The sequence below is a fragment of the Equus caballus genome, chromosome 4, assembly GCF_041296265.1.
Source record: "Equus caballus isolate H_3958 breed thoroughbred chromosome 4, TB-T2T, whole genome shotgun sequence".
Taxonomy (NCBI): Eukaryota; Metazoa; Chordata; class Mammalia; order Perissodactyla; family Equidae; genus Equus; species Equus caballus.
In genome coordinates, this window is record NC_091687.1 from 60390643 (window position 1) to 60403015 (window position 12373).

The following is a 12373-nucleotide window of genomic DNA, read 5'->3' on the forward strand; positions in this document are numbered from 1 at the left end:
TGCAGATGGGTTAGCGTATCTATAAGGAGAAATTTCTAGAAGTGGAATTGCCTGGTTAAAGGGTGAGTTTGTAATGTGTATATTACCAAGCTGCCCTTTATGAGGATTATATCAATTTACATTCCCAGCAGCATTGTTATTAGAGAGCCTTTTCCCCATAGGCTCAGAGTGCATCAAACATTTACATCTTTGCCATCTGATGGGTTAAGAAATAATACGTTGGGGCCGGCCCAGTGGCATAGTGGTTAAGTTTGGGCACTCTGCTTCAGTAGCCTGGGGTTCACGAGTTCCGATCCTGGGCACAGACCTAGCACTGCTCAAGCCAGGCTTGAGGCATCTCACATAGAGTAGAGGAAGACTGGCAACAGACGTTTGCTCAGAGCCAATCTTCCTCACAAAAAAAAAAAGAAAAGAAAGAAAAGGAAAAAGAAATAGTATGCCAACATGGTTTTTAAAATTCGCATTTCTTTGAGTGAGACTGAGTGCGTTTCATACGTTTAAGGGATATCTGCATCGGCTATTTTCTGAACTGTGCATTTTCCTAGGTCCATTCTTTTAATGGGTTGACGCTGATTTCTAGAACCAATTCATGAAATGAGTTGCAAACGTAGATTTCTTAGTTTGTCATCTATCTTTTGACTCTGGGTCTTTATTTTATTTACTTTGCCATGAAGAAAAGTGCTGTTTTTTTAAAAAATGAAGTCAAATTTTATCTTTTTTGGGTTTTTTTTTTTGCCTTCTAGGGTTTGAGTCTTAATTAGCAAAGCCTTAGGGGAGAGATTATTCTTTCAATTTTACAAAGCAGGAAACTGAGGCTGAGAAAGACGTACCATATGTCACACAGCACATTGTTAGCAGAACATCTAGGATCAGAAGTCAGATCTCAGTACAGCAAAATAATTTAAATTTGAGGGGTGGGGGGCTGGATGCTTTTTACTATTTGAAATACACCAGTTCTATATTATTGTATGCAGCAAAACTCTTATAAACACTGTTTTAGTTAAGTGTTAAGAAACACTTTTTTTGTTTTTCATCAGAAACAGGGCTCACCTGATGAATACAGGTCATGCCACACACAGAGCTAACCCGGGCTCTGTCCCTTCCACAACGTGATTGCTTAAAGCCTCCTACACCCCTACTCCTGATGACATTATCTCTCTCTCTTAGGCTCCTCTGGCGGCCTGGGTGTTGTTAAAGAGGCTTTATATAAAGAGTTTTAAACTCTGGAGATAAAGGTTTAAAAAATCCTTACCTTTGGTCTGGCCTAAATCGAGTGTCCGTAGGTGGTAATAAAGACTTCAACAACGGATCCATTTCATTTAATTCTAGTGCAAACTGTGTGAAGCCATAATACTGCTCGTGGCCTTTTGGCATGGGATCTAAAAGAAAAAGAAAACGTTCATGTCGAACTTGCATTTTCATTCATATTACATTTTAATTCCTTCTCCTCTTTCATCTCAGACCAGCCAGTTCTTCTCTCTCAGTTCTACACTCTTCCATTTCTATTAAAATATTCTGGCTAACAAATAGCTGCTGAGTACTTCTCTACAAATTTTCTTCTCTGTAAGTTTTTTTCTACCTCCAAGGATAAGGCCTCCTTTGTACGTTCACACAGCAAATTTATAAAATGCCACGAGGATTCTCTACTGTTGAGGCTATAAACACAATCTGTTACTGAAATAAACATGTTAAAAAGAACTCTAGGCCTCTTTTTCCTGACTAACGAGACTCTCGCTCTAGAGAATCCATTTTTCCTTTAAGAGACGTTGAATTCTCGAGATGCTCCGTCCAGTACCTAGAACAGTGTTGAGCCCACAGCAAGTGGTCAATATGCGTTATTCTTTTCTTCCATTCCTGCCCTTCTTTCCACTAACTCCTGCCCCTCCAAAATCTTACCTATTTAAATTTAAAACCATCTCAGCAGAAGCCAGGAGCAGGGATGGGATTATACCAGCAGAAACCCTGCCTGCTGGAACCAAAGGAGACAGAGAAAACAGGACAGAATGTAGAAAGGCTGCGGCACTATTGGTCTAGTACAGGAAAGGACCATTGGGCCATCCAGCTGCAAACAAGCATTATCCTTCAAGGAGAGTAAATGAAGATGACTCAGATCATCAGGCTGCCACTCGCACCACAGGCCCTGACTCTTTAGGCCCCGGGGCAAGGCTGGCTCTGCCTCTCAAAGGGTGGGGGCCACTGAGCAGTTTCAACATGCCAGGCAGCCACCACCCAGTGGCTCCAGAGGGCAGGGCATCGAGCTAGAAAAAGATTCGCTCCAGCCTTCAAATCTAATGGCATTTGCCTTGCTGGGTCTGGACTTGCTTGGACCCATCACCCCTTTCCTCTTTCCTCTTTCCCCCTTTGGGAACAAGAATGTCCATCCTATGCTCATCGCAATTTCATTTTAGAAGCACATTTTGGTTTCACAGGCTCACAGCTGGAGAGGATGACTCATACGTCAAGTCTCATCCATACTTGACTCAGATGATATTTAGGTGAGACTTTGGACTTTAGAGTTGATGCTGGAATGCATTAAGACTCTGGGGGCTGTTGGGATGGAGTAAATATATTTTGCATGTAAGAAGGGCATGGTTTTGGGGGGTCATGGGTGGAATCTTATGGACTAAATGTCTGTTCTCCCAAAATTCGTCTGTTGAAGACCTATCTTCATTGCGGCTGTACTTGGAGGTGGGTCTCTAAGGGAGGAATGAAGGTTAAACGAGGTCAGAAGAGCAGGGCCCTGATTTGGCAGCTGCCTACAAGCCAGGAAGAGATCCCTCCCCAGAACCTGAATTTGCCAGAACCTTGATCTTTGATTTCCCAGCCTCTAAAACTGTAAAGAAATAAATTTCTGTTTAAAACACCTCGTCTGTGGTATTTCTTTAGAGCAGCTCAAGTAAACTAAAGCAAGTTATTGCCCTAATCTGAATTCCAGCTAAAACTCAAGCTAAAGATACTCAAATGTACATATTGGGGAATCAACTGCAGACCAGTAAGATCCACTCACAGCCTCAGCTCTCGCTGTTCACACACAAACACAACCGCTCTCCATGAACTCTCTTCTGCAGACCCATTTTCTGAAGCTTCAGCAGTCCTTTTCATCTAACTCTCTGTATTCTAAGTATGGAAATAATAGCAGAGCTTCCTACTGGGCCTTCACAAATCCACGCCAGTCTCCCAATCATCAGAGGGAAGACAGTGGTTTTTCTTGAAGATGGGCCAGGGATGCTCACGGCCACGGCAGAGACATAAAGTCAGCACATGACACCAACAAGAATAAGCTTACACAGTGTTCTTTCATCAAGGTCCTACTTTACCATCCAGAGAGGACAGTAGTTCTCATCTTTGATAGGTAGTTTAAGCAAAGCAGAGCAACTGTCTCACCCACAAAACTGCCTGTGTGCCTCTGAACCCCTGAAGCTAGAAAGGTGGCCACTGGTGCCAATTCATTCTAGCTTCATGGCAACCTCTGCACTGGTGGAAGATGTGGCTGCTACCCAGTCAAAGAGCATTGTTGGCTGCCTACTCTAGTCATCTCCCTTTCTTACTTGCTAAAGGGAAGCTCATCTGTTCAGATGGCACTGTGCCCTCTCTAGGGGATGAATGGAAGCTCACCTGAACCTCTCCTGCCTACCCAGGATTGGTTCAGGGATGGGTTTGGACCCACACCGGGCTGATAAGATATAAAGACACATTTGCTGGGAGATCCTAGAAAATCCTTCATTCTTGACAAACAGAGGCACAGGAGAAGAAAGCCCTTTTGTCCTCCCCTTTTCCCCACTTGATGATTCAATATGATATCAGGATAATCATTTTACATCCATGAGGGGAAACATCACCGCCATATTGGGAGTGGCAGAATGCGTCTCAATGATCTGTGCTCTTGACACAGGTAAGTTGCCCATGTAACAACCCTGGGGCCACCTACCACCTCACTTGTTAAGTAATAGCACATATCCTAATGGTTTAAGCCACTACTAGTTTCTTATCTTTGTTTTGTTTTTATCAGCCCAAAGCATCCTACTGGTGGTATCTCAGAACAATGGTTTTAGAATATGACCATGACTTGGAAAGAAGCTTATCAGATTAGAAGATGGACTAAAGTCTTAAGATGTTTTGGGAGACACGTTATGAAGGTTTGGCTTCCCTAGGCTTTCTCCCCACAGCTGCTTCAAGGGCTCAGTATCCTTCTGGAATTGCAGGAAAGATCAGAGCAGCTTACAGTGTTGGGCAATTCTGGCGGACCCCTAACTCTTGTAGAACGCCCAGGGCAGTCTGCTTGTCCAGTAACAGTTTTCTCTTTATTCTTACTCTAGAATGACATTTTAATATTAAAGGTATTCCTTCCTAGGGCCCAGGAATGATATGTGTTGACTGGAAGATTTCCGCAGACAGTGACCATGGATTAACAATGGCTTCGTTCTAGGATTAAAAATCCTGGACCTAGCAGCCCAACCGAGGTGTGGCTGATACGCATGAGGATGAGTTTGAGATATGAGTAGGTGAATGAAAGAAGGGCCAACAGCTCAAACATAGTTCAAAGCAGGGAGAAGCTGCAGACACCCCCTGGGCACTGATGCCCGCTCATCTGCAGCTCCTCTGGCCACATCCCTCCCTCTGCCCTCCTTGGCTGGTGGCTGATTAACCCGGATACTAACTTGCTCTCCAGACGCAGGTGGATGAGGAGGCGCCCCCGCAGTAAATGCTTTCATGCCATTTCCCAAACAGCCGATGCACTGCCTTCCCATTCTTGTCAAACACCGTACCTTCAATCTCGTGGGCGTTGGTGCTCCAGTATTTTGCCTAGGATTCAAATGAGAGTTGTCTGTTTAGTACTTTGGGCCAACTTCTTACAGATATTAAGAGGAAAAAAAGGAAAGAGAAAGAACCATAAGAAGGATTCTACACTACCTATCGTCTGCCAATTCTGGGTTCTGGCTTTAAAAAAGAAAAAATCATAATAAAAATAAACAGCTAACCCTTTATTTACAGTTTGTAACACAACCACCAACATTTGGGTAGGATACATTTTCTCCTCTAGGAAGGAAAGGCTCAGTTCTCACACATCAGCCAAGGAGTGTGGCTGGCCCTCACGCCCCCTCCTCCGGAAGAGCTGTTCCCCGGCCGTCACTGTGGCTCTCTGACTATTGCAATTTAAAAGAAATGTAACTTATATAATGTTTTCACTAAAGGAACCACATACACAGTCCTTTGGAAATTAACCAAGAATGCTGCTTTGTAAACCAATACATTTTCAGTTTACTTTATTATTTTTCCCCCCAAACTAGATCTGTTCATCCAACCCACTGGCCCCTTGTGTAAGACACATCCATTCACACTGTGGTTTGGTCCTTGTCTGAGACCAGCTCAGCTCAGCTGTTTGTGGGTTTTACACAGTACCAGAAGGTAGCCAGCAGAGGGAGCTCTAACTCCCTAGAGTCGATTTTTTTCCAACCTGCCAATTACCTGGCTGCCCTAAAAATCTCTGTGAGAGAAGAGAAGGCATTACTTCATAAATCAAAAATCCTAGTACTATTTTCAGCCAAAACAGAATCCATATTTGGAAACCAATAAAGTTGACTGGCATTTTCAGGCCAATTCAGGTGGTTTGGTTTCCCCATTCTGCGTCCGTGGGGAAACTGAGAAGAAGGGCAGAGCACAGCAGCAACGCCGGGCTGAGTCAGAAACGTAAAATTCAGTCCTCTAGTCACATAAAAATGGGGGAAAGGGGAAACAAATACTGCCCAGGCTCTTAAGTTCATTCTGAAGCAGGGATCAGACTTTCTCTTAGAGATATTTGCCAACAAATCCAATACTGGCAATACAATGGGACGCCACAGAGGGAGGCAGCTGTGATCCCCAGGTAATGTTCTCTTCAGATTCTCTTTCAACACCACAGGCACATCCACCATTCTAATTCTTTTCATCTCTCATGGTACAAAGATCTCTTCTCTGGCCCTAGGTGGATGAGTACTGGGTGGATGGGAAAGATCCGAGTCACGTACATTTCCTCGGGGAAAATGCTGAGAACCAGGCGGCTCTCACCTGGATCAGGAATACATACATCCCTGCTCCAGGCTGCCTTCTGCATCTTTTCGCAGAGAGCTTAGATGAAGTTTTCAAGGCAGGGTCATTTTTATTTTACCCCAAATCACTACTAGCTTTTTGTCTGTCTACAGCCCAGTTTGATTTATAGGGCATAATAAAGACCCCAGTTCAGCTCTCCATGATGTCCCCCACCAGCCAGAGGTGGTGCAGAGAAGTACCACGCGGAATTCCATAATTAGAACCTCACCTCTCAGCTTACGGTTTTGATCTTAATTAAACACAAATATTCCTTGAGTAGGACGGGTAATGCTTTACAGCCACTTTAAGTATGTGAGATCTTTAAGGGCAAGAAGGAATCTAAGGAGGAAGAGAAGGTGGGAGAGGAGCTCAAATCAAGGCGGATGGAAAGGGAAGCAGACTATTCCATGCTTTCTGCCTCAGGCCAATCTGTCTCCATCCCGTGAATGTTCGTGAGCTCTGCTGTGTGTCACACACCATTCCCAGGCCTCAGGCTACAGCAGCCAGCACGTTAGACCAGGGGTTTGCTTTTCTGGAATCAGGAATGGTGAGGAGAGTATGAGGAACAGAAAATAAACAAGTGAACCAACAAGAACAAGCTAACTACAGATGGAGATAAAAACTTTGAAGAAAATGGGATATGCTAGAGAGTGACTAACAAGACGGGGCTGGTAAGGGAAGGGGCTGGTAAGGGAAGGAGCTGGGGAGAGCGGCCCACGCAGGAGGAGAAGAAGAGAGCGAAAGAAGGATAGTGTGGTCACAGGACCGTGAGGAAGGAAGGGGACGGGGGGGGGGGGGGGGGTGGTGGCAGCAGTTGAGGTTGGAGAGGGATGAGTGTGCATGTGCACACGCACACGTGTGTGAACTTGAGGGGGTGGGGCTGGGGAGTGCAGGCTGTGCGGGGCCTTGGGGGCCATTGCAAGGATGCAGCCTTCTACTCTGAGAAAGACAGAAGTTGTCAGAGGATTTTGGTCAACTATGGCATGACTTTCTTTTTTTAAATTGTAGTAAAACATACGCAACATAAAGTTTACCATTTTAACCATTTCTAAGTGTACAATTCAGTGGCATTAAATACATTCATAATGTTGTGCAACCATCACCTTATATATTTCCAGAACTTTTTCATCTTCTCAAACTGAAACTCTGTATCCATTAAACTGTAATTCCCCTTCCTTCCTCCCCCCAGCCCCTGGCAACGCCCATTCTCCTTTTGGTCTCTGTGAGTTTGACTGTTCCAGGTGTCCCATAAAAACGGAATCACACAGTGTTTGTCCTTTTGTATCTGGCCTATTTCACTTAGCATAATGTCTTCAAGGGTCATCCATGTTGTAGCATGATGACTTATGTTTTAAAGGGTCCTCCAGGGGCTACCCCAGTGGCATAGCAGTTAAGATCACATGCTCCGCTTCAATGGCCCGGGGTTTGTGGGTTTGGATTCCTGGCGCAGACCTACACACCGCTCATCAAACCACGCTGTGGTGGTGTCCCACGTACAAAATAGGGGAAGATTGGCACAGATGTTAGCTCAGGGCCAAAATTCGTAACCAAAAAAAAAAAAGGTCCCTCTGGCTGCTGCATTGAGGACAGACCTTAGGGGAGTAAGAATGGAAGGAGGGAGGCCAAGAGGGGCCATGGCCCTGGTTCAGGTGAGAGAGGTGGGACTGGGACCAGGGAGTCCCTGCCATTGCTTGTCTGCTGGCACAAAGATGAAGGTGAAAAATTCCCTTAGACACCCTACGGCCCCAGTTCTGCCTTTCCAGAGGAGGAGCTCACAGGGCACCCCTCCAGGTTACCTTTATAAAATTCACTTTGCAGTGGCAGGAATCGTCACTCAGGTTCTTGATGACAATCTCTCCATAGTGCTCAATCCACCTCTGCCCACTTAAGATATTATGGATGCAAGAGGTCACTTTGTTCCATTCAAAATGATCTCCAAAACTAAAAAGGAGGAAAAAAATCACATAGTTGTCAGAAGAGCCAGCAGTAAATGCAAACAAGCACGGCTACTTGAAAGAATAAGTCACGTAATGAATTCTGCATTCCTTCATTTACAGAACCAACACCAACTGTGTGCCTAAGCGGTGCTGGGCATTCTACCAGCCTTCACTCCCCAGGGAGGCGCGCACATACCACAGAGGGCGACAGCAGGCAGGCTCATGACTCTGGAAGCTGCCAGGGGCTTCATGGAAGCTGGTGACCTCCTGGCACAACCCACTCCCTCCTTTGACACAGGAGAAATCTGAGAGCCAGAGGTGACGTGTCTAAAGACACCAAACTAGGAAAGGGAAGCAGCAGTGGGGAAGAAGGTATGGGATTCTTCACAATCTGCTCTCTCTCTCCCTCCACACACATATATGTATACACACACACACACATATGTACACATACAGGTAGATCTGTACATATATATGTATATACATACTTTCATATCATATATAAATCTTAAGATACATACATCTAAATCTTTTATGATGAGAAACTATTCAGGGACTACTTACAGAATTAAATAACGATTATGAGGAAAATGGTATTAAAACCAACCACTTACATGGCACATATTATATGCATGGACTCTTTTCAGTGCTTTCCCTACATTATGTGCTTAATCTCCACAACAGTCCCATGCAGTAGGTGGCTGATTACTCCCGTTTTGTAGATGGGGCAACTGGTGACCAGAAAGGTTAAGGAAGCTGCCCAAGGACTTGTAATTAGTAAGTGGCAGAGCGAGCACGTGAGTCCCAGTAGCCCAGCTCCAGAGGCCACGTTCAAGAGGAACTTTGGTGTCCAGGAAGCATTTCCACTTGAGGGAAAGAAGATCTGAGATTGTCAAAATGAGGAACATTTGAACCTGCTGTCAAACAGATTAAAAGAAAAAACATACACTCAACACCCACCCTGGAGGGCAGCAGGCATCCTGTTCTTAAAGTTCTACCTCGGCTCGAAATTCTATAAAGGTCCTAACCACAGAAGAACTACTTACGCTGGCAGAGTCACATGGGTTGTGCCAATGGGAACAATTTCCATGGATTTGCCCCAGAATTTGTTTTTCCATCTCACGTCTGAAAGGAAATACCAATTATTACACATTTGACAGGAGAGCTAGGTAGATCAAAGAGTTCTTAGGCTGGATAAAGGATTAATCTCCATATAGAACAATCTTTTCATAATAAAACACATTATTGGATAGGATAACTTTTCATTTACTGTAAGTACCAATTGAATAACTGGAACAGAATCAGGGAAACCAAAATTATAAGATAAAGTCCCTCCCTTGGAAGAGCTCACAGTGTGAAAGGCAGACAGAAGTGAAAACAACTAAGCCCCACACAGAGAGGCACAGGCTCTTACTGATTGTGTTGTAAGGTGAAATGGAAGCAGAGAAGAAGGAATGACCAACGTGCTTGGAGAAGGCATCAGAAGGGGCCGATTAAACTGGGCTTTGAAGAATAAGCAAGAGTCATAGAAAAAGCAATTGAAGGCAGAAGACGTAGCCTGTTCAAGCAGAGAGGTGCAAGAGAACATGGTGTGGTTCTGTCCTATTGGTCTCTGATTGTCTAGAGAGAAGAGTAGAAAGACAGATTGAGTACAAAAACCAGTGGGCTCTACAAGCCGGGCTAAGAAGTCTAGTGTGTACTCGGGGAAAATAAGGTGTTTGTTTAGACAGAGAACTGATATGATTAGATACAGACTTTGCAAAGACAATTGGGAGTAACATGGAGAATGGACCAGGAGCAGGAGAGATGAGAAGCAAGGTGACAAGTTACAAGGCTACTGTAGTTGCTCAAGGAATAAATGAGGATAAAGTGAACCCAGATGGTAGCAGTGGGCAGGGAGCGGAAGGGAATGATCCCAGAACCATTCAAAAAGTAGAAATAGAATCAGATGACAAATTAGATGCAGACTGTGAAAGACAGGGAGAATTTGTGGATGACTTCAGATTTTTCTAACTTGCATGAAGAGTAGTGCCAACAGGGAATAGAAAAAGAAGGGCAGAGACGGATGATCCCTCTGGTTGCTGTATGGACAATACACAGACCATATGGGAGGAAAGGGGAAAGCAGGGAGGCCAGTACGGGGCCATGGCCATGGTCCAGGAGAGAAGTGGGGATGGGACCAAGATGCCCCTGGCCACATACTGCATTATTTCATTTATATGAAATATCTAGAATTGGCAAAACTAAGTTAGTCATTGCTTAAGGATGGAAGAGGTTGACAAAAATTGGAAGTTGCAGTGGGGGAGGGTACTGGCTAAAGGGGTTTCTTTTTGCAGTGATGAAATGTTCTAAAATTGACTGTGGTGATGATTGTACAACTCTGTGAATATACCAAAAACCACTGAATTGTACCTTTTAATTCAATGAATTGCATGGTATATAAATTCTATCTCAATAAAGTTGTTACCAAAAGAAAGATAATCAGCTGTTTAAAGAGAAAACAATAACAATGTATTGCAGGGTTTATAACATACATAAGGAAAATGTACGTCTACAATAGTGCAAAGATTGGGAGAGGGGAAACAGAAGTATAGTTTTGTAAGTTTCTATACTATACATGAAGTGCCATAATATTACTTGAAGAAAAACTATGATACATTTCAGATATATAATATGAATGCTAAAGTAACAATTAAAAAACGAAACGAAGAAGTACAGCTAATAAGCCAACAAGGAGACAGAATGAAGTCAAAGAAAGTACTGAGTCGAAAAGAAGCAGAAAAGGAGGAAAATGGGAACAAAAAACAGATGCAACAAACAGAAGACAAATACCAACAGGCCACACTTAAACCCACCTAAGTCAACAATCACAATAAATGGAAGTAGTCTAAACAACCTAATTAAAAGGTAGAGAAATGTCAAATTGGATAAAAAAGCAAGATATGGGAGTCATGGGCCTATGGGAATAGGTGGGACTGCCCTGGGAAAGGCTGATGAGAAGAAGTGAAGGGAGCTGAGGAGAAAACTGTGAGTAAAGTAAGGAGCACATAAGAACTACCTTGAGAAGACTCTTCTCATTACATAACACACGACTTAAAAATGTTAATAAAGTGCTTACAGGGTCAACGACCCTTAGCAACTAAGAGCATAGAGATCTTATGAGAATTATTCCTAGAGAGTTCAGTGAAAGTTAGAGAAGTTGCTAATCAAGCTTCAATTCTAAACTTTAGTAGCAAAGATTCAGAAAGGAAACTCTGGTACTTGTAACCTAAACAGATAATTTTGACAGCCTCCAGAGAGAGGAACTGGGTGGCTGGGGACTGGGGTGGGGGAGGGAGATTTTTTACAAACTATTTTCATATCATTTAAATTTTATAGTTGTACTTTTTTAAGGCAATGCAGCAAATCAGGTGATATCCCTGTTAACAGAGAAAAATACTCTAAAAACTGACATGTGCTCACTGCTTGAAAACCCAGGATGCTCAAATTTTCCTTCTACAGTAGTACATTCTGACTTTTGAATAAATAAATAGGTTAACAAAATTAATTAATCCATTTAGAAAATATTTGCAGCCTTATTTATTCTTCAGAACAACCCATCCTCTTCCGAATCAAAAATGTAAACTGAATGTAGGAACAACAACCCAAAAACAATGAAAAAAAGTCAACAATGTAAAATGTGATTTCAGAAATCAAATCTAAATTTTTCAAAAGCCAAAACCCCCTCTGCTGTCTAGACTCTGACAAACAACTGTAAACATTTACTGTTTCTAGAAATACGTGAGGTATTTCACTTGGCTGTGGCATGAGATAGAGAAAAAGTTACAGGAGTAAATAGTGGTGGCCCAGACAAAGATTAAGGATTTTAAAAAAAGGGAACAACTAAATTATCCTCTTGAATCCTTAATTATGAAGCAGACGGCTATCAGTTATCGTTCAGAGAGGAGAGGCGGGAACACCAAGTGGTGCAGAGCCTCCCACAGAGGCCCAAGTCCATGGCCCGCTTTGGATCTTAACAAGCATTTACAGCAGTTTCTGAACAAAATAAATCTGCAACATTACCAAAAATGATGAAGGCCAAATACAGCAGCACATTACCTTGCCAGAAAACAAAATTCCTAGACTCAGCGTGACATGCAGAGATAGGTGGATGGTGGCTGACCTGACGGAAACAAAGGCCAAAGAACAAAAAATTAATTAACTTTTCTGTCTCATGAAATCCATTTCTTTCCCTTGCATTGAGATGCGACATAACGCAGTGTCTAATGATGAAAACTTCTTTAGATTCCTCCACGTCTGTCCTCAAGAGGGTGCTCCTGATACAGTCAGCTCTGACTTGCTCAAGTTTGTCAGGGGTGGGAAGACAGAGG

The 12373-nt window shown here is 43.3% G+C and overlaps 1 protein-coding gene across 29 annotated transcripts in view; it reads right to left on the reverse strand.

The window, feature by feature from the left end:
- OSBPL3 (oxysterol binding protein like 3) overlaps positions 1-12373 on the reverse strand; it is a 178128-nt gene that overhangs the window by 9597 nt on the left and 156158 nt on the right. For all 29 annotated transcript variants that reach the window (XM_070265735.1, XM_070265742.1, XM_070265732.1 and 26 more), the window contains 5 exons: positions 12102-12165; positions 9050-9128; positions 7863-8007; positions 4659-4803; positions 1253-1379 (listed from right to left, as the gene is read on the reverse strand). In XM_070265735.1, coding sequence (XP_070121836.1) covers positions 1253-1379; positions 4659-4803; positions 7863-8007; positions 9050-9128; positions 12102-12165 — 560 coding nt within the window. The remainder of the gene's footprint in view (positions 1-1252; positions 1380-4658; positions 4804-7862; positions 8008-9049; positions 9129-12101; positions 12166-12373) is intronic.